The 20,319-nt window shown below is 35.7% G+C and overlaps 4 protein-coding genes across 6 annotated transcripts; 2 read left to right on the top strand and 2 right to left on the bottom strand.

Annotated features, from left to right (window-relative positions):
- Nucleotides 1-2,365: 2,365 nt before the first annotated feature.
- LOC122419448 (protein zyg-11 homolog B-like) lies at nt 2,366-10,508 on the bottom strand. 3 transcript variants are annotated; one of them, XM_043434000.1, is made up of 11 exons: nt 10,262-10,508; nt 9,813-10,030; nt 8,835-9,136; nt 8,317-8,602; nt 7,864-8,058; nt 7,071-7,462; nt 6,084-6,229; nt 5,601-5,989; nt 4,661-5,030; nt 3,846-4,182; nt 2,366-3,672 (listed from the first exon to the last, which is right to left on the bottom strand). In XM_043434000.1, the coding sequence occupies exons 3-11, from the start codon at nt 8,974-8,976 to the stop codon at nt 3,524-3,526; spliced, it is 2,406 nt and encodes an 801-aa protein (XP_043289935.1). In that variant the 5' UTR covers nt 8,977-9,136; nt 9,813-10,030; nt 10,262-10,508; the 3' UTR covers nt 2,366-3,523. The 3 variants fall into 3 exon arrangements, with proteins under 3 accessions (XP_043289935.1, XP_043289936.1, XP_043289937.1); XM_043434001.1 differs by having other exon boundaries at nt 9,813-9,908; XM_043434002.1 differs by having other exon boundaries at nt 7,071-7,435; nt 9,813-10,508.
- Nucleotides 10,509-10,680: 172 nt separating this feature from the next.
- CDC50 (cell cycle control protein 50A) lies at nt 10,681-14,526 on the top strand. The gene is made up of 4 exons (XM_043434010.1): nt 10,681-10,901; nt 12,135-12,950; nt 13,213-13,378; nt 13,473-14,526. The coding sequence occupies exons 1-4, from the start codon at nt 10,850-10,852 to the stop codon at nt 13,516-13,518; spliced, it is 1,080 nt and encodes a 359-aa protein (XP_043289945.1). The 5' UTR covers nt 10,681-10,849; the 3' UTR covers nt 13,519-14,526.
- On the bottom strand, nt 14,515-16,822 carry asf1 (histone chaperone asf1). The gene is made up of 3 exons (XM_043434025.1): nt 16,404-16,822; nt 16,017-16,132; nt 14,515-15,633 (listed from the first exon to the last, which is right to left on the bottom strand). Exons 1-3 carry the CDS (start codon nt 16,510-16,512, stop codon nt 15,256-15,258), a joined length of 603 nt encoding a protein of 200 aa, XP_043289960.1. The 5' UTR covers nt 16,513-16,822; the 3' UTR covers nt 14,515-15,255.
- Nucleotides 16,823-17,239: 417 nt separating this feature from the next.
- Arpc1 (Actin-related protein 2/3 complex, subunit 1A) lies at nt 17,240-19,770 on the top strand. The gene is made up of 6 exons (XM_043434009.1): nt 17,240-17,646; nt 17,735-17,995; nt 18,313-18,603; nt 18,961-19,139; nt 19,215-19,484; nt 19,572-19,770. Exons 1-6 carry the CDS (start codon nt 17,580-17,582, stop codon nt 19,608-19,610), a joined length of 1,107 nt encoding a protein of 368 aa, XP_043289944.1. The 5' UTR covers nt 17,240-17,579; the 3' UTR covers nt 19,611-19,770.
- The last annotated feature ends 549 nt before the right edge of the window (nt 19,771-20,319 follow it).

Genomic DNA, 20,319 nt, shown 5'->3' with positions numbered 1-20,319 from the left:
ATTCGCATTTCATGATTATGAAAAAATAATAACGATGAAAAAAAGGAAAAAAGAAACCACCATATGAAACAGAGCGAATGAAAAAAGAATGATGACAAAAAAAAACAAAAAAAGAAAAATCAGAGAAAAAAATCAACACGTCGATAATCGGACACGTGTTCGTGCAGTTTGATCAATACGCAACCAATTTTTTTTTGTTATTTGTTTTTCAAAAATGCAATGCGCTACAATGTATTATTTCGACAAATCGATTGATTATTTTATCGTGAAAAAAAAAAACCAGACGAGTTACGAATTTTTTGATTAAACTGCAAGAACAGTTAATAGTCTTATGTCATGTATTAATAATAATAATAATAATGATAATATATTTTAGTGAGTCTTGTGCGCGCATGGTAAGTGGAAGTTGCCGGATTAACGGTCCTGTGGTTCGTTTCATTATAAAAAAAATAAACGTCTTTTTCTAAGACGAGAAGGAAATGTTTTGTTCCGCGCGTGGACTCGAATCGTTTGAAAATTCGCGATGAGAAATGAACATTTATGATTCAGCCCGCACTTGAAAACTTATTACGCTTTTTCCACTACTATAATTATTGATTCTGTAACGACTGTTCTCTCGTCATGATAGTTGCATCGATTTTTTTTTTCTACCAATGCAATGGAAATAGAAATATTGGAAAATAATTTTTTTTTCGGACTAGTCGAAATGCCGTCGCCTTTTCGTCGTAAGTCACGATTAAACAAAAGGAGAAAAAAAAGCCAAAAAAAACATTTCGAGGAAAAAATAAAAACTTTCCCAATATATCCCAATGCGATTTGACACACACACACACACACACACACACACACACAGATACACACCTCGTCGTCTGCCCAATCCGTTCCTGCATACAATAATCCCCCAACGTCCAACTTCAAGTCAGTTTTTGCAGGTGCAGCCCAACACATCATCGTCCTGTCGTTAATGTTGAACAAAAAAAAATATTCGTCGATTTTTTTATGATGAAAGGAAAAAAAATTATTAAAAAAAAAAAAAAGAGCGAATCCGACGTTATAGAGGATAAAAACGAAAAAAAAGAACATTTTTGATGCATGATACGAGGTTATATATCGTCTTTCGATTGTAGAATGGAAAAATTGGGAATAATTAAGGCATGTTGAAAAAAAAAAGAAGAAAAAAAAACTTACACATCTCGAAGGCTGTTGAATAACGATGTAAAATGTAACGTGACAAAAGAAGAAGAAAAACATGGTGGTAACAATAAAGGTTTTCTTGGCGCACATACCACCAACACACTTCATCGTCGTTACGAATCATTGTAATGACGAAGAATTTTCCGATCTATTCATGTTGAAGTATTCCCAAATTGCCCTGCGGCTGTCAAATCATCAAATATATATTTGAAGATAATCGAAGATTACCGACGGTGTAGCAACGTTCGCCCGTGAGTATCAAGATGGTAAGTTCTTTCACTGCGTTTTCTTCTCGATTGACGATGCGATAGAGATTCGATCCAATTCTATGGAACTTTCCCTGTTCATCCGAAATCACTTCGTATAATATTCGAGCCATATTTTTGTCCAGAATCATCCGAAATTCAATGGATATGAATTATAATCGGGTCAAGACGATTCGCGATCACTTGACGATAAATATTATCTTTACATACATAATTGAACCGTTTCAAATGAGGATTATGAAGCTAAATCGAGTACTAAATATGACCTCATTCTCGCATACTGTTACTCAGGAAATATCCTACCACTGCTATCGAGAGGTTATGTCACTATTTGCCCCTAGGCCCTTAATTTAATGAAATTCTCTAGAGCAATTGAATCATTATTCCATATTCAAGTTCCAGAAATAATGAAGAAAACCCGTAATTTTGACAAAAATAATAAAATTAACTCAAAGCCTCTGGGCATGGAAAATCAAACATCTAGATATCAAAATAATTGTGATAAAATGCTTTAATCAGCCATTTTGTACATGTAGTGCTTCAAAATGTCAACTAAAGCGAAACATCTCGATTGCATTCCTTTTTTAAACATTTCAGTACAATTGGAATCCAGAAACGCGGCAGCGTCTTGATTATAATTTACGAGACATGAATATCGTTTTTTTTTAATAAATATAAAAAGCGTTTAGTATAACCGGAGAAGAAAAGTCACGCTGCTGCTCTCGGCAATGAATATGGGAAGTAAAATTAAAACGCAATTAAACAACTCTGCAAAACTAGGCGTATCTGCCGAGTACAGCGACCTGAACGAGCTCCCAGATTTCATATTCTTCGGAAACAATTACTCTCGTAATAATATCCTTACGTAGACTCAAGATTCCCTTGCAATAAAATTGCCTGTTGAATATTTTCATTACTTTTTATTATAACAATTTTCCATTCTTTGCTATTTTGCTATTCGTATGCCTCGTGGCGAACACTTTCCATGGCGAAATTCAACTGAATTATCATGAGCCCGAATATCGTGATGTACATGTGTATCATTTATATAACTCGAGCGAAAGAGGTCAACCTCGCGCGCTATACAATGGATAGTTAATCTGCTTTCGTTTCTTTACCTTCAATGCATTCGACTACGTTATGAATATTCGTACTCAGATGTGATCTGTATTCAACGGAATTACTGCGCAACATACTAACTCCAAGGGAGAATGTGGGTGAAGGGTACAAGGATTGATCAACAGTCTAAAAACAATAAAGAACACCCGACGACTTCCGAACCATGATTCGATGAAAAAGTAATGATACATACTTATTAAAAATTTTCTACGGGATATCAAATCTATATTTCTATAAAATAAAACAATGAAAACTGATTGTTCTCAGTGACGAGTGAATTTCAAACGAGTGCATGCAGCAGGTTCGTTTTTCTTGAAGGGAAAACAAAATCTATACAAATCGCTGATCTGTACAAGTGAGAAGAAACTTTGAAATCACTTCGTATTTTCTGCTTGGCTAATTTATTCATCCATTCATCACTCTCGACAGCATCATTATTTCGAATAATCATGATAGCTATCAACTCCTTCATTGATGAACGCTTAAAAAGTGATTAAATCATTTCTGGGGGACAAAAAAAATCATGAAATTCAAAAAACCTCGAATACTATCGGTTTTCAATATTTTTTTTTTGATATTAAACAATTTTTTAGTGTGCCCGTCATACAGGCTTGCTAGCGAAGGAGTTGAATCATCGTTCTATCGAATGAATAGTTTTCGTGTTGTCTTGTTTACTGGATGAGGAAGCGGAAGGGCGAAACGGGACGTACAATTGACTAGTTGCACCGAAAATCCAAATCTTGTTTTGAGATTCGGTACTTGGGCTTTCTCATTATTTTTGATCGGTCGTTGTCGCTTTCTTCGTACGAATCAACTGGTGCCATTTACACAGTCACATATGCATGTGCGTGTGTATATGAACGCAAAATGTATATATATATATTTATATATATACGAATATGTATATATATCTCACAATTTAACGTTTAAGCGGGCTCATTCTGCTAGCACGGATGTAGTTCAAGAGTTTCAAGAATCGATCGGCAAAGCTGTCGTACATCCGGATGCGTTCCTTCTTCGCTTTCGTCGTCCAACAAAGCCTTTAGGATCTTGGTGCCACCTTCTTTGGCCAGCATTCCACAATAGCGTTTCGCTGTTACGACAAACGACAAAACGTAATGAGAAAAAAAAATGTTTTCTTATTGAGCATGGATTTGCGAATTTTCAATAATCTCCTGAGAGCACGCTGAACAGAATAATCAGCACAAAGAATTGGAATTGGTTGGTTAGCGGTTTAAAAATTTTAAATGATAAAGGACAACTCACGATTTTTCGTGCAAACATGATGAATTGCCCAAACCGCCCACAGCTGAACTGGATAAGCCTCGGTACATCTTAACAATGGGAAAAACGGTTGAAAACTTCGATACGCGACCATTTCACCGTTAGGCGTTTGCCAGTTGGACGCGGCTTTTGCCAATTGTTCGAGAAGCTGGGCTCTCGTCACGGCAGGCCCAATGGTCCAGGCACGCGGTCCATCGCTCAAAAGATGAGCAGCTATCCCAGCCGCAAAGTAAGATACGTCGATGTGCTCCGAATCCAATAGTAACGAAAGCATCGTTATGAAACCAGGCTGCATTAATCGTTGCCTCAATTGACCAACCTACGATTAATCATTACATTTCATCAACCTTTACACCTATGAATTGATGGATTTTTTTACACTCAAATTAGATTTCCACATTTCAACGACGATTGAAAAAACTTTTATTATAAACAACATGCTCGCCTTGGCTTTGAAACTTGAGGCGAATCTTTTTATCTTGTTTTTGTGCGAAATGAAAAATTCGATTTCGTCGCAGCTTACACTTATAAAAACCAACAATGAACTGTTTCGAACAATCGAAGTTGTAATGTCCAAGTTAGAGAGAGTTACATTTTTCTTATGTTTCAACAATCAATTTCAGTCACTTCAACAACAAAAAGTTCGATCCTCAAATATGTTTCTTAGTCAAACCCCACAACTCGGATTATTGCTCTTAAATCAACTCAAAACAGTCTCGTTCTTCGTCGCTATCAACAACTGTAGTATTATCCAGTGGTCTGTTCCTTCCGATAGTTGTAACCAAGATTTAACAAACCTCAGCGATGTTGTTGAGCAATCCGAGTACTTTAGTCTCGATGCTCGATTCCCCACGAAAGCTCTCAAGTACCTCAAGGAAAAGTTCCATCCCTCCTTCTTCAAGGAAAACCTTGCAGGTCGTTGCGCTCTCATCGGTCAGATTCCAAAGAGCGCTGAGGGTAAATTTCATCGTGACGTCGACGGATTTAGCTTGCAACTTCGATCGTACCATGGACAACAGTTTTGCCATGTATTGCGGCTTCGCTCCAAGCATCGAAGTCTCAACCGTTGAAATTTTTGCTGCCAGAATCGAGCATATGGCCACGGACATCCGGTTCATTGATGGGTCGTCAAACGCTGATAGACAGTTCATCACTAATTTTGCGCATCTGAAGAGTCGAACGAATATGTATATTTGTGCACTTTTCAGAACTTTCCAGGAAAAATCTATTCAGTCACAAGCTCGAGAAAATTGAAAACGTTTTCAATTTTGAATTGAAAAACAAAAAATAAACAAAATTTCCTTTTTTCTTTCATTCTACTGTTCAAATAAATTCTTCAATTAACCACTTCTGCGAAAAAATAGCTTCGGCTCTTAACACAAGTGTAGCGTTTCATGGACGAAATGTTTTTTGTTAGTAATATGGCTAAATTCACGAAAATCTTAAGGTTAAATTCGACCGCAGTCATCCGAGTTGAAAAAATGCTAATTACCCTAGCGGATTTTGTGACCAGTTTTTTGGTCGTTTTTCTACAAAAGTTGACCAGTCATTTGTGGTTGGACTGAGCTGGACATTGGGTATTCACGTCGGTCGTTCCGACCAAGAAGTAGTGGAAACTCGAGAAATCCGATTCTGACCACGAATAATGGGTCTAATTTTATACAAAAGCGACTAGCTCAATTCCGACCACAAAAAACTGGTCACAAAATCCGCTAGGGATAAAGTTTAAAAGTTTACCTATATTTATCGAAAGTAACGTCCTGTAATATTCGGTCACTACACAACGTTAGCAGAGTATTCTTTTGTAGCTGATAATGGTTCGGATAAGATTCCATAGCGGTGAGAGTCAGATCAACGATTTGTTTGAGAACCGATGGATGAATCTTCGAGGCAAGTTCGCCTTTCGTGAGGTTGTAGAGACAAGCGGTGGCGGCCATTTGGACTCGGAATTCCTGAGGATGTGCTCTCATACCCGGTAACACAAGTTTGATAACGTCAACTCTCGCTTCGCTGAAGTGTGGGGTTAGACGGAATAAATTGTACAGGCACTTTTGCACGTAAACCGGACGGCAAGAGTATCTTCTGAGCGCCTCGAGAATTTGACTGTCCGATGCTAGCCCGCTCACCTTAAACATATCACAAACGTTCAAATAAGTTTCTATCGAGACAGCAAGTTGTTTTTTAACCATTTTCACTGAAATTGACAATTTTATTTCTCACCACTAAATCAGGCTTGTAATCTTTATTCGCTGAATTGACGAGACTGTCATCGTAACATGCGTCGGAATGCACCAGACCGAGAAACTCCAGGTGGGGATGAGCTTTTATGAATTTTTTCAAATCTGGTGCATCTATGTCGTCTTTGCCTTGAAATAAATGAAAAAAGTTTCTTCACGTTTAAGGAGTTTCGGTACAGAAGTCAAAATATTAAGAAATTAATCAAATTTGGTGATAATGATCTTCAACATCAAGTGCGAAAACTCAAATTTTTTCAAAATTTTCTTCTACTTAGTTATCGAGTAATTACACATTAAAGCAGATTTCTCATGCCCGGAATGTATACCTATATATATGGAAACGCTATGCTTATACACGTAAACTTTAGTGATCAATTACTCGATAACTGTGTAGAAGAAAAATCTTAAAAAATTTGTGTCGTCAAATTTGGCACTAAAGAATATGTTCACCAAATTTTATAAAATTCTGAACTTTTTGAATTTTTTAATTTTTTTAGCATGGATTAGCATGGCAACATTGTATCGCCTGTACCGAAACTCCTTAAAGCAATTGTTCCGTATCGTAAAATATTCGTTTATTAAGATAATTAAAATTCATTTTTTTCACTGGTTTCACTCATTTTCTAGTTTCGATTCAAATATTAATTTTAAAAATTTATAAATGAAACATTTCAATCCATCTTGATGATTTCATCTTTTTATAATATGGCGCATGATCCCTTGAATTAGAACCTGTTTCACTGCAACATGAGTTCGTCAAGTAAACTAAGATTAGTTTATATTCAATGTAATTCTACATGCATGAACTTTGCTGAATCTCTGTGGCGTGATGGAAAAAAATCAATATAAAAGTAGCACGAAACCTGGATTCCTTGAAAGAAGATTATTTCTAATCCCTTAATTGAAATCCCCTTGATATTGTCCGCGTCGAATTCGTCAATTATTTGAATTATAAAAAAAGATGAATTACCTGAAATGTCAAGACTCGTCAAATGTGGCATGCAATCGGTCGTTTTCAGTAAATCCGTAATCTTCGATCTAACTGGAGCAAACATTTCAAAGTTGTACGAATCTTTTTCGTCGGAGATATCGAGAGTTCGAAGCTCGTTGAGCTCGACGAGAACAGATTTCAAGTTGTCACAGCCGCTTATCTTGAGATTGTACATTGCCAAGGTTTTCAAACGATCTTTGCATTTCATTAACGGTGTTATATCATCCACGCGAGTGCAAGAAATATCCAAACTCTCCAACTCCGGTAAATCTTCAACGACGATCTCCAGACCATGTCGATTGAATTCCGTGCCAGATACGTTCAGTGTATGAAGAGCTCGAAGTCTGCTCAGTGCCAGAAAAACGCATACCCTAAAAAATTGTCTTATTGATTGGCTGAGTAGTTTGATCAGTAATTAATGTACTGTTTTTTTTCTTTTTTTTTCTTTAGCTCGACTGAAAAGGAATCGGACAAGGTATCATGTTTTAATCACATGCTCTAAACCGGTTAACGTTGATGCTAACGGAATCTCGTACATGCATTATCGTTAAGATCGATAAAAGTTCCTTTTTTTCCCCTCTCATCAAGAACCATTGCAACAACTCGATATACCAAGTATTAAAAGGAAGAAAAAATTCACGCAATAAATCAAAAGCACAAGTGTGCTTATAACCGGTTCGTTAAATATATATATATATATATATGACACGTTAATTGCAATGGATAAGTAGGGCGTGGCGTGCTCTTAGAATTTGCGGAAGATTAAAAGGACCTTGAACAATCGGTGAAACTGCCATTTGCCACGTTAAGCGATCGGAGATTCCGCAAACTCCATTCTCCGAGACACGCTATCAGATCGTTTATGGTAATCTTGAGACCGTTCACTTCGAGATCGACGACTTTGTGTTGTTTCAGTACTTGAAGTCCTTTCATCGAGAGATTCGAGGCATCTTTGAGCCTCACATGTCTGTAATGTCAAATCTCGTTATTGTATGAAACATGTATATTTAAAATCAGTATTAAATGTCTCTGAAACGGCTCTATTGTAGCTGGACTAATTTGATTGCACAATTTCAATTCTTGGAACTACTTTGCTGCAAAAATTTTAATCCAGCCTCATCTATAAAAAATAGAATTTCTTTCAGATATTTTTCGGTTTTTTCTACTCATTGATTACAATTTGAATAACATTAAAAAAAAATTTAATGTAGAATAAGATTCAGACTTTAATCGTGTCGTTTTGGAGTCGAATAGCGTTATAGTGAGATCAGAAAGGGCCTTCTTCTCGCAGAGGCTGGCCAAAAGCTGTTCGGAGATCTGAGCAGGCAGAAAAACATCGGGATCCTTGAAACTGAGCCTAGTAGCTGAACCACTCGGTCCATTCGCTCCTGGCGAATTAATTGTCACTTGTAGTTTTGCAGCAACTTGATCCAGCAATGAGTCTTTTTGGAAGCCCAGTAAACGTGATGGGCTTGCTGGTGAATTAGCATATTCACACACCACCCGTTCTTCTTTATGAGAGAAATTAAAATAAAAAACCGGAACATACATGTTAGTACACTCGTCGAATAATTCCATGAGTTTCAGTTATTTCCATAAACATCACATAATGGTAAAACGTTGATCGATAAAAAAAAGTCAAGTTAAAAGACCACAGTATATAGTGATGGAACTTTGTTTATCTGAAATTATACAAAAATAGTTTTAATGTTTTAACTTTGAAGCATTGAAAACCTGCATTACCAACACTAATGGCATTGTCGGACGAAGCTCCTAAGGACGAAGATCCACCATTGTCACCAGGATGTACCTCGCACAGCGCAAGAACATTGTCGCAAATAAAAACTACGCAGGCTTCCTGCAAGCTTTTTGGTGATTCAAACATCTTGAAGTGAGCTTCTTTAGTTCACGTTTACTCGAATAACAGAATCGCTGTGTCGTTCTGTTGTATCGTTTTTTATTTTCAGCTGGGCTTCAGAGCCTCAATTTTCTATATTGTTGCATGATATTCGCAGCAACATTAGTCTGAGTTGGTGCAGAACATTCTGCAAAGAAAATTTATCTCATATTTTCCTCTTGTATCAAAATAATATTTAAAGATGAATTTCTTTTCAACTTGATACACGCACTAAACGCATGACATTAGCAAACGTAAAATCAATTATGTCATTGATGACTCAATAGGCTGACATGAAGAACTTGAAAACAATGTTTTGAAAAGAATAACATTTTTGAGGCATTTGTTTGTTTCATCAGATTGAAAAAATTTGTAACATTCTTCCACTAAAACAATGATATAAATTTTCGGGAGAAACAAAATTTTATTATATCTTAAGTAGAAATATTTTTCTAGTATAATTATTGTATTGCATGATTTTTGAGGTACCAGTTGGAGTATTTTTAGAAGTGTAAGTTGAAATCGTTTGTGATTATTTTAGCCAATTTCAGAAAACGTAAATACTGATATTTTTTAAATCTAGTATTGATTACGTAACAGTGCATACTAATTAACTCAAGAATTGGAAAAAAAGAAACATTACCAAAGTTATTATAATACTATAATATTACAAACCTAAATAAAATCATGTAAAATAGTCAATTTCATTAAAAGGTTTTGCTTTGTCTAGTTTATAACATTTGAAAAAAATATATGTATATTGAAACAATGATATTTCAGTAAGATATAGAAGTTTTTTTTCACAATAAGAGAACTTGTCTCACCTCCCAAATAGGCACCATGATGATTCGTGACCAGCTGTCAAAACGGCTTTACGTCCATACATTTTTCTCCTCGCGACAAGTCGGTACAAGAGACGACTTGAGAATTGAAAAACAACACCACTTCACTCCATATTTTGCACAGCACCAAAACAAATATTGTGCTAATTCAAAGAAACGCGGGTATTTCTAATTGCGCATTTTACACGAATATGGTCTACCTGCCAAAACATGTATGTATAATTTCGATCGAACCCTAGATGTTGTCTACGAACACCAGAAAAATCCTCCCTCCTCTCATTTATATACTCGCGAATAAAATAATATTTTAAAAAATACGAAGCACGAGGAATACATTAAAATAATCGGAAACTGAACTAGAAAGAATAATTCCAGATCAAACGGGGTTTAAAAGTAATGTAAAAATTTAATTAGTACACGCCAGAACATACCATTTTTTGGGCTGTTTATATTCATTTTTATTTTCTTCGAATTATCACGTATTTTCGGAGTGAATCAGAGCGGAAGCTTTGGATCGACCGACGGATTTAGGAAAAAAATAGTATACCGTGATTTAGTTAGTTATTGTCGTAAAAAAACAGTTGACAGATTAGGGCAAGTATTTTATTAATCGTTTCACGCAGATATCCGTGGGTCCGTGATACCCAATCGCTAACTGTCCTCCGTGATCAGAGATTGAAGCAATGGAATTTGAGGTCGAGGAACAGCCAAAAAAATCTCGTACCTTTAGCGCCATCTACGCTAGAAACCAGTCTTTTGTACTGCTGGTAATACAGATTGTCTTTATAAAATCGATTTTTGGGTAAAAAATTAGGTCAAATGAATTGTCTTGAAGAAACGTCAGGTGGCGAGAATTGGTAATTGTCACTTGTCACGTTCGCCGTGTGTTCGCCTATCAGTTTCCAGTTCCAGTATAACGTTAGTCACGTAATACTTGGTATATAATTTTAACTGATAGTTAATCACCACCTTAAATCAGAGAACAAAAGTGAGACAAAAAAAGTTCGAATTAAGGGAACATGACGACTGTCAACGAGCCTGTCACGGTTCCAATAACAAAAAAACCATCTGGTTAGTAATTATAAAGACTAATTGATTTTCTAAATCTCGTTGTCGTGAATTTGATATAATCTGTCAAACCAAAAGGATCAGTTTATCAATATTTTTCGCTCTTAACTGATGATCACGGCCACAGTTGTCGATTACCAGACTATTGTATTTGTATAATTACTCGATCTGATTCTCAATCGTTCAGCACAATTTTTGTGAACCAGGAAATATTGAAATGGTACTTTTTTCCCAATCCTTCCTTAAAAATGGAGAGAATAAACATTTCGTTCACTTTCAAGGTCATGAAATGAAGTCTCGTTCAACGATTCACTGTGAAACTTCTTTATCCACTCTGATATTGCTGGTGGTTTACAGGATATTAGATCAAAAAAGTCCATTAATCAATGTCATAAATCCATTCTTATCCAACAATCATTTATAACCACCAGTTATTGCAATTGGGAAACTTAGAAAGGAGAAACGAGAGATATTCTCACTTTATTTCAAAGAAACGTATCACTTATTTTATCAGAGTTTGCCTTCTACAGCCTCATTCCAAAACCTGCTGCCAGCACCGTAAGCCCTATTCCAAAGCACGTACTTGCTATCCTGGCAGTAGGTTTTGGAACACAGCCTACGTTTAAAATAAAATTTTTTTGCTTTTTTAAAAAATTACTTTGAAATCAATGATACAGAAGATTAATGAAAAACGTCTGAATATGTGTTAGTTGGCACTTATTATTTAATAAAAACTAAAAATTGAGTAATGTCAAAAAAATGTTAGTGCTATCGTTTTCAAGAAGTCGCATTATTATTAACCAGTAGTGCTTGCGGATTTAGAAGATTGTTTAGTAACCTACATGTCACTTTTTCAGCTACTAGAATATACTAGTAACAACTAACTACAACAATTTTTTATCAAGATCCAGGAATTTCTAGATCAGATTTTTTTGCTCTTCAATGTATCTGTAATCAAGTAAAAGGTCAAAAAAAAAACATTCCGCTTCTAAAAAGTACAATAATTGCATAAATATAAAAAACGTAATAATTAACCTAATAATTCAGCACAAATTACAAAATCTCACATTTAGGATCGACAAAAAAAAACATATTGTAGTAAAACTTCATTATGTTCTGTTCATTTCTACTATTCTTTGTCAAATTGTTAATCTTCTAAACAACTATATGTCATCGTTCTTTGTTGAATAATATGAAAAATATATATATATATATATTTTTTTTTAACCAAAACAGATAGCGCATTTAAGCAGCAACGCCTGCCAGCCTGGCAACCAATTCTGACTGCAGGCACGGTACTCCCGACATTTTTTGTGATCGGAATCGCATTCATACCGGTGGGGATTGGCTTACTGTACTTTTCAGACGAGGTTAAAGAGTACTCGATAGACTACACAAATTGTACAGGTGTAGAAAAAAAATGGAATAATGCATCCTGTGCAGAAGTTATAACAAATCATCCTGGAGAGCCATGCTCTTGTCGAATTAATTTCACGCTGCCAATGGATTTTGGTGGTAACGTTTATATGTACTATGGCTTGACAAATTTCTATCAAAATCATCGACGTTATGTCAAGTCACGAGATGACAATCAATTATTGGGAGTTCTCAGTCCATTGGTATCAAGTGATTGCGAACCTTTCGCTTATGACGGCGATAAGCCCATAGCACCGTGTGGCGCAATCGCGAATTCACTATTCAACGACAATCTCACATTAATTTGGTACAATAACCGATCAGAAGAAATTGTCCCTCTCATTAAGACCGGTATTGCTTGGCCATCTGACAAAAATATCAAATTCCGCAATCCACCGGGTGATCTTAAGCAAGCTTTCGAGGGTTACAGTCATCCGAAAAATTGGACCAAACAAATTTGGGAATTAGATCCTGATGATCCATCCAATAATGGCTTTCAGAACGAAGATTTGATCGTGTGGATGAGGACTGCGGCTCTGCCAACTTTCAGGAAACTTTATCGTAAAATTAACAATACTCAGGCTCCTTTCACCATGGGATTACTCATGGGCAATTATCGTCTCGATGTTAATTACTGTGAGTTTTTTTTCCAACTTTGATTGGCATTATTTACTCAACGTTTTCCCCTGTATCCTTACTATCTCCTGGGTCGGAACTTACATTGCATGAAGTTCGAATTATCATTAACATTCTTAAATATCTCTTCAAAGTTTTGCATTCAATTAGTAGCGTTAGGCTCATGGAAAAAGTGCGGTTTACACAGTCCCAGCTAAAGTTCAAGCATTGATTTTTAAAATATATTGTGCAATAGTACGACTAATACGATAATTGATTTTAGCATATTCGGTATCTGCTTTCGATGGAACAAAACGGATGATTCTCAGCACAACATCATTGCTCGGAGGGAAAAATCCATTTCTGGGAATCGCTTACATAGTCGTTGGCTGCGTGTGTCTTGTTCTGGGCATTGCTCTTCTTATCATACACATCAAATGTTCCAAGAGGTACGAATTTGAATTGAATCCATATCACATAAAAACGAAAATTTCCTCAAAAGCTAGTCTCCGAGATGATAAAATCTTTTATTCATCATTTCAGCACGAACGAGATGATGAACGTGAATCAAAATACACCTTATCAATGAGGGCTGAGAAAAATGGCGAAGAAAATGTACACAAAAATCGCTTGAAAGAAAAATATCGATAATATCGATGATTTTCAATCATGATGCCTTAGCGCTTAGGCAAACAAAAACCACACTAGTCTTTAATTAATGAAATTTATTTAATCGTACGAGTCGTGTATGTTCGTTTGTAGTAATTGTTTAGCGCACAGCACGGCACTAATAATCGTCAAGCTCCTTTTTTCCTTGATCACTTGTCGATTCTCGGGGAAGAATAAAAAATGTGTATTTGTTATATCGATCGTATAATTGGAAATAATTTTGCCAGTTTTTCATAGGTGACTGATAAAACGGGAAGTTTTCTTTGTTTGTAAAGAAACTGTATAGCCATATGCAAAACAATCGGCGAGTATTTTTATACGATTACCACACTAATTGTAGTATACAAGAAAAATCTACAAAAAAATGTAGAAATTATAGTATTTTTATTCTTCGTGTTATTTTTCTATACTTTAGGATTTGTTGAATTAATTCATCTGATCACAGAACAAAATGGATTCCATGCTCTATGGTCAGAGCTCCACTTATTTTTTTTTTCTTCTCTCCGCACTATTATACCAAGTACAAAATAATTTATCTGTAAACTTTCGTTGTAGAATACATATGGTCAATTGGCATTGTTTTTCAGTGAAAAAATTTAATCAATGATTCACAAATGTTGACTTGAGATTTTTTCAATGGTAATCAATCTTCAGAAAGTTCAATTGATCTGATCAGCGAAGTCTTTGACCTATTTTTCCTCACATTTCGTTGATATGAAAGTAATATTAATACTACAAATTGGATGTTTAAACACTCAATCGATAATGATCATTTGTTATATTCACTATCGAATTTTTCACCCCCACGAGGGTTCATTTTGTCTTGAACGTCTAAAAATAAAAGTATCAAATGTAAACACACCAAAAAAAAGTGCAGGATTAATAGAAAGTATGAGAAAATAAAGAACAAGAGATGTTAGGTAGAAAACATATTGTGTAATTCTTTAATTATCGATATTATATGTACATTGTTCCTCTTTTTTTTCGGCTAAATTTGAACGGTGCCTTAGAATCTACTCTTGGCTCGATTCAATCAGCGAGTCTTCTAGATTTTTTGCTCATATTGACGATGCAGGTGCAGTCATAATTTCATTTTGTCGAGCAGTTTTAATGCTTAGGAAACATTTTTTTTTGTTCAACAAATTTCCCACTCCAAAGACCGCTTATGGAATTTAGCCACCATAATATTTAAATAATAATCATAATCAATAGACATAACAGATACTAAATAAATTAGTTGTAATTGCCAAGAAGATGGACACTTGAATTAAAGTTACTATTATATCGCCGAAAAGTCATCGACAAAGTTCAACAAAAAGCCTCGCTTTTCTGTCAAGACTACAACAGAATAAATTTAGAAATTACTAATGAAATTAGAACAAATATTCTCACAAGCATTAGCGTGAAACACGCACGTTTTACATGGTTTTTATCGTTATTCAACTCGTATGAATCTTTAGGTTGATATTGGTTATCCAATTCAGTGCATCATGCAAAATCATTTGTAACAAAATTTGGTAATATTTCATATAAAGGAAAAAAAGTACATTTTTACCGTAAAAAATGGAAGTTTTTTACAAAGTTTTCGAGTGTATGAGGGAAAAAGAAAAGGGATCTTAAAGTCTCGTTGAGCGCAGCAAAGGCATCAAATTCTTGATCACATCACTTCCATACTGTTTTGTGTGTTTTCTGTAAAACCTAGACTCGAAGTTGGTTTTTCATGATCTCTGACATCATCAATGCCCTGTGCTTCCATTTCTTCCTGATTACCATTGCTCGACGTACTTGCACCACTGTCGTCCCAATTTATCTTAAATCTCGTTACTCTGGGTTTATCACCTAAAATGTTCCTTTGTACTTTGTCAAATTGTGGCTGCGCTGGTGGATTTTCACGAAGTTCAGCATCTGTGTATTCGTTGTTTATGAAGTAACCAACTCGTACAAATTCGTGGCCTCGATACGAACAAGTTAGCAAAACGACGGTCACACCGAGAGCATCATTTACAGGAATTCTACTGACATCTGGTGGATCAGCCTAGTATAAGAGAGAATCAAATTACAACTTATCCAATCAAAATTTGTATAAAAATCATGAAAGATCTGTCAACACCTTTGTGAGAAATACTAAAATAGTCCTATCTTTCATTTCTAATAATATCAACTCAATAATATTTAAAATGTCAAAAGCTATTGCCTTAATCTGTATTGGAATTTTGGAATTTCCTTTTATCTAGGAAATTAAGTGGATTGCAAAAATCAAAATGCTCAGGGAGAAATTGAACTACAACAAGAATTCTTGTTGCAAAGAAAAATTCAGAAAAGTTCATTCCAGACAAAACTAAATAAATCAAAATTTTTAATATATATATATATATATATATATATATATTTTAATATATTGAATGTTCTAAACCTTACTTGAAAGACAAACATGTGCCTTCCTTCAGGAATGGGCCCAACATAAATAGTGTCCAGAACTTGGTCAAATTCCTCTGATTCTGCACTACCAACGTAAATCATTTTCCACTCAAGATCTGAAATATTGAGAATAATAAAAAAAGTGAATATAAAAGTCTTGCGATGTGATATCAAACTTTGACGCTAACATTTTAGGTGTATACAGATGTTATTCATATTTCATCAATTTGGACGTGGTATCACAATGAAACGAATACATTGAAGAAAAAAAAAACAGTACAACGAACAAGTATATATGAGAATATCATATACAGTAGAATTCTGATTATCTTCATTTTGAGGTTAGAATAACTGGATTATAATTTTTTTTTTTCGGGGCGATCTTACCTTCTTTGAGTTCCTCGATGCACTCGAAGGTGACTTCGAATTGAAAGGGATTGAGAAAGGGAGATGGATTATCAAGAACAGCGACGTTAGCAAGTTGCACTTTTGCCATTATGCTTTTTTTTTATTCTTTCAGTTAATGGACTTTTAAGCGCGTTGAAAAAAAAAATCCGTCGAAGCACCGACGACAACGAAATTTCTCGTTCAAGTTCAACACGATCTTAGCGACGAATTTATCCCGTTGAGGAACGTTTTCAGAGTTTACACGTGAAATGAATTAGCACAGATTCTCTTTTACTTTAGTGTATTGCAAGAAAAATTCAGGATGATTTCAGTTTGTCTTGAAGAGAAAAATGAACAAACGACGTTGACGAGGTGCTTTTATCTCGCGTGTGTGACACCGAGAGCGGGAACGATATTTGGCGGCAAATAAAACCGAATGGGACGCTCACCCGCTCACGGAAAATAAACCTGAGTCCATCTGACGACGAACGACAGCCTGGATTTATATTTTATATTGACCTTTCGATGCTTTCGATATCCGCCTGGCTGCTGCAGCAGCTTATGACACGTTGATTTATTTAATTGCGAATTTATTCCCTAAGGTTCTCTAAGTTCAATAAAATATACGAGGATTATGCGAGCTTTATTTTTTACTTTTACAAAATTTTTTTTCTCTACACAATGAATCGTCTTTGTCACTCAACACACTTTTTTATCTCGAGAGTAAACGAATCAAGAATTAAGCCTCAACATATTCGACAGATAGAGCTGATACATTGTTCTCGAAAATTCATTTCATCGTTCCCTTTCTTCATCACCTTAATCGTGCACTCTTTCCGTGGTTGAAAAGAACGGGGAAAAAAATAGAGCTAACCCCCTGCCGACGAATGAACTGTCAATCTGAGATTTTCGTTATCAGAGAAACGAGAATTTTGGCAAAATAGCCGACACGGAAATTCGTGTAGACTTCAAGCAGTCCACGAATTTCCCTCAATTGATTGTTATCAATAACGGCGATCTCGTTTCTCGTATTTTTATCTCAATCTTGCTTACTTTGTTGGCCGCACCCAGCTGAACTTCCTCCCGGTGATTCACCCTCGCTTTGCATTTTTATTCGATACTTTCTCTGCTCAAGTTTTAAATCAAAAGAAAAATAAACGTGAAAAATCTGTCAAAATGTCGGAATCTTACACATTTGGTCTTGATGTCATCACCTGTCACGCCTGGAACAAGGATAGAACTGGTTTGTTTGTGATATTCATCTTCATTGATAACAATACTAACTAATTTGAAAAACTTAGTTGATTAATTATTTCATTTGCGATTCATAGAAGTCGCGGTTTGTTCCAAAAGTAATGAAGTTCACATGTATAAGCGATCGGGCTCGCAATGGAAGCAAGTCGATGTTCTTCAAGCCCACGGTATGTCAGTTATGTGTTTGGACTGGGCACCAAAGACCAATCGCATTGTCACTTGTGCTGCCGACAAAACTGCATATGTTTGGAACATTGGTGACGACGGAAAGTGGATTCCTGCTTGGGTAGTGTTGAGAACTAATCGAGCTGCTGTTTGTGTCAAATGGGCTCCTCAAGGTAAATCTTGCAATATCTTTAAAATTCAAGTCTCAAAAAAGAAAAAAAAAACAATTTGCAGGTTTTCAAAATTGTTTTTGCGAATAAACTAAAATGGGCCGCTTGCTATTGGAAAAACACACATTGATTTTGTTTTAAGTATGTCATCCAAGTGAAAATTGTTTATAAAGTCATGAATATTGAACGATAAAATTTTATCTTTGCAAAGACAGAGACTTTGTCATTCTGATTCGATAACTCGAGCTCATTCATCATTTTGATAATCCCATTCGAAAATAAAATACACATCACACATATTTTCTATGCGTCTATTGCAGAAAATAAATTTGCTGTTGGTTCTGGAGATAAATCGGTATCAGTAAGTTTTTTTGTGCCCGAGAACAATTGGTGGCTTTCGAAACATATAAAACGTCCATTAAGATCAACTGTAACGGCGATCGATTGGCATCCGGACAATAAAGTATTGGTAGCAGGGTCAACAGACTATAAAGTTCGAGTATTTGGTGCTTACGTAAAAGACGTTGAGGATGCACCGGCGCCAGGTCCTTGGGGTGCCACATCAAACCTCGGCACATTACTGGCAGAATTTCCAAACTCTCCGAATGGCGGTAAATGACCAAACATTTGAATTAGTTAATTGAAATTCTCTGACATACGGATTACAATTCATTAACAATTTTGCAATAGCTAGAATGTTATCTGTAAGATTTGGTGTATCTTCCTTACCTCTCTTCAAATATCTTGTTGCTATCATTCGGAATTCGAGAGAGATCAATCCCTTTCTAATTAGAATTAAAATCTTCTGATTGAACAACACTTACTTGTTTTCAAGAATTAGCATATGAAATATTCGTATCGTGTACAAATTTTCTTTACGAAATTCTTATTATATTTTACTTTTTACAATTATCTGATCAATTTGTCAAAATAATTACAAGCAACGATATTATGGTATTTTTGAACAGGTGGTTGGATCCACGCAGTTGCATTTAGCCCTTGTGGAAACAAAGTATGTTGGGTATCACATAATTCGTCGATATGTGTCGCTGACGCGACAAAAGGAAATGCTGTGGTCCGGCTTTACACGGAATATTTACCGTTTTTGAGTTGCATGTGGATCAGTTCAAATTCAATAATCGTTGCGGTGAGTACGAATTACTTTTACCTCAAACTACAATGTTATTAAGTTGTAGTTTAATCGGATGAATGATGTTCGCAGGGACACAGTTGCATGCCCTTCTTGTATTCCATTGACAAGAATGGCCAATTATACTTCGTATCGAAGTTGGATAATTCGCAGAAGCGCGAAGCCGCCGGTATTTCGGCGATGCGAAAATTTCAGTCTCTCGATCGTCAAGCGAGAACGGAAACAAACGATTGTTTTCTCGACAGTATACATCAGAATACGATAACGTGCATAAGGAAAATGTCGCCAAACGAATTTAGTACGAGCGGCTTAGACGATCAGCTTGTACTTTGGGATACGAAGGTAAATATTACTGCATTCCATTCAACAATTATATCCACACGTACGAGCATGAATCACAAGTGTTAAGCCTTTCCATTTTTATTCCAGACGCTCGAGAGCTCTATCGCCGGCCTCAGCATCGCCTGAATCGTTAAGTTTTTATTTTTATTTTTTCATTTAATATCCTCGAATAACGTTATAGAAAGTACCAAGAAAGAGATGGCGCTGACAACGAAATCAGGCGCTATAATGTATAAACGTTGAAAATAAAAGTAAATGAGGATTTAACCATCCCATTTGACGACAATCCGTTTATTAATTTATCAACAAGATAAACCAACGGTGCTATTTTCAAAAGTATCTTTTAACTCATGTCCGTTTGCTTTTCTGTATACTTCATTTATACTTCGAAGCTAAGTATTAATTGTTGGAAATACCTGTACAACATGCTTGTCGCATTCCTCAGGAAATTTCGAGTAATTGAAATGGCTCCTTCGTGGTAAACTGGACACAGAATTATCCGGTGAATGGGAAAAGCTTCACGAGACGTCGAAAAAGCGAATATTTTGAAGATTCGCAAATTTGAGTGTCGTACGATTGCAGAATTGGATTAACTTGCCAAAATATTACGGAGATTTTCATGTGGGTGGATGGGCTAAGATGTCGCACGGACATTTTTCATCGAGAATCGTGTCTGTTACTTATTCGCATGGCTAGTTATACCAGCTGAATTTCAGATTGTTTGCACAACATATTAATGTATCTAGACCACCAGGTGTGCTGCTAGTGAGTTTGATGATTCATCATAACTTACGTTAGTCGGCCGACTCACAAGAATCGCGATTCATCCGGCTGA

Source organism: Venturia canescens, chromosome 1 (assembly GCF_019457755.1).
Source record: "Venturia canescens isolate UGA chromosome 1, ASM1945775v1, whole genome shotgun sequence".
NCBI lineage: Eukaryota > Metazoa > Arthropoda > Insecta > Hymenoptera > Ichneumonidae > Venturia > Venturia canescens.
This window is presented reverse-complemented; position numbering and strand designations above follow the sequence as displayed.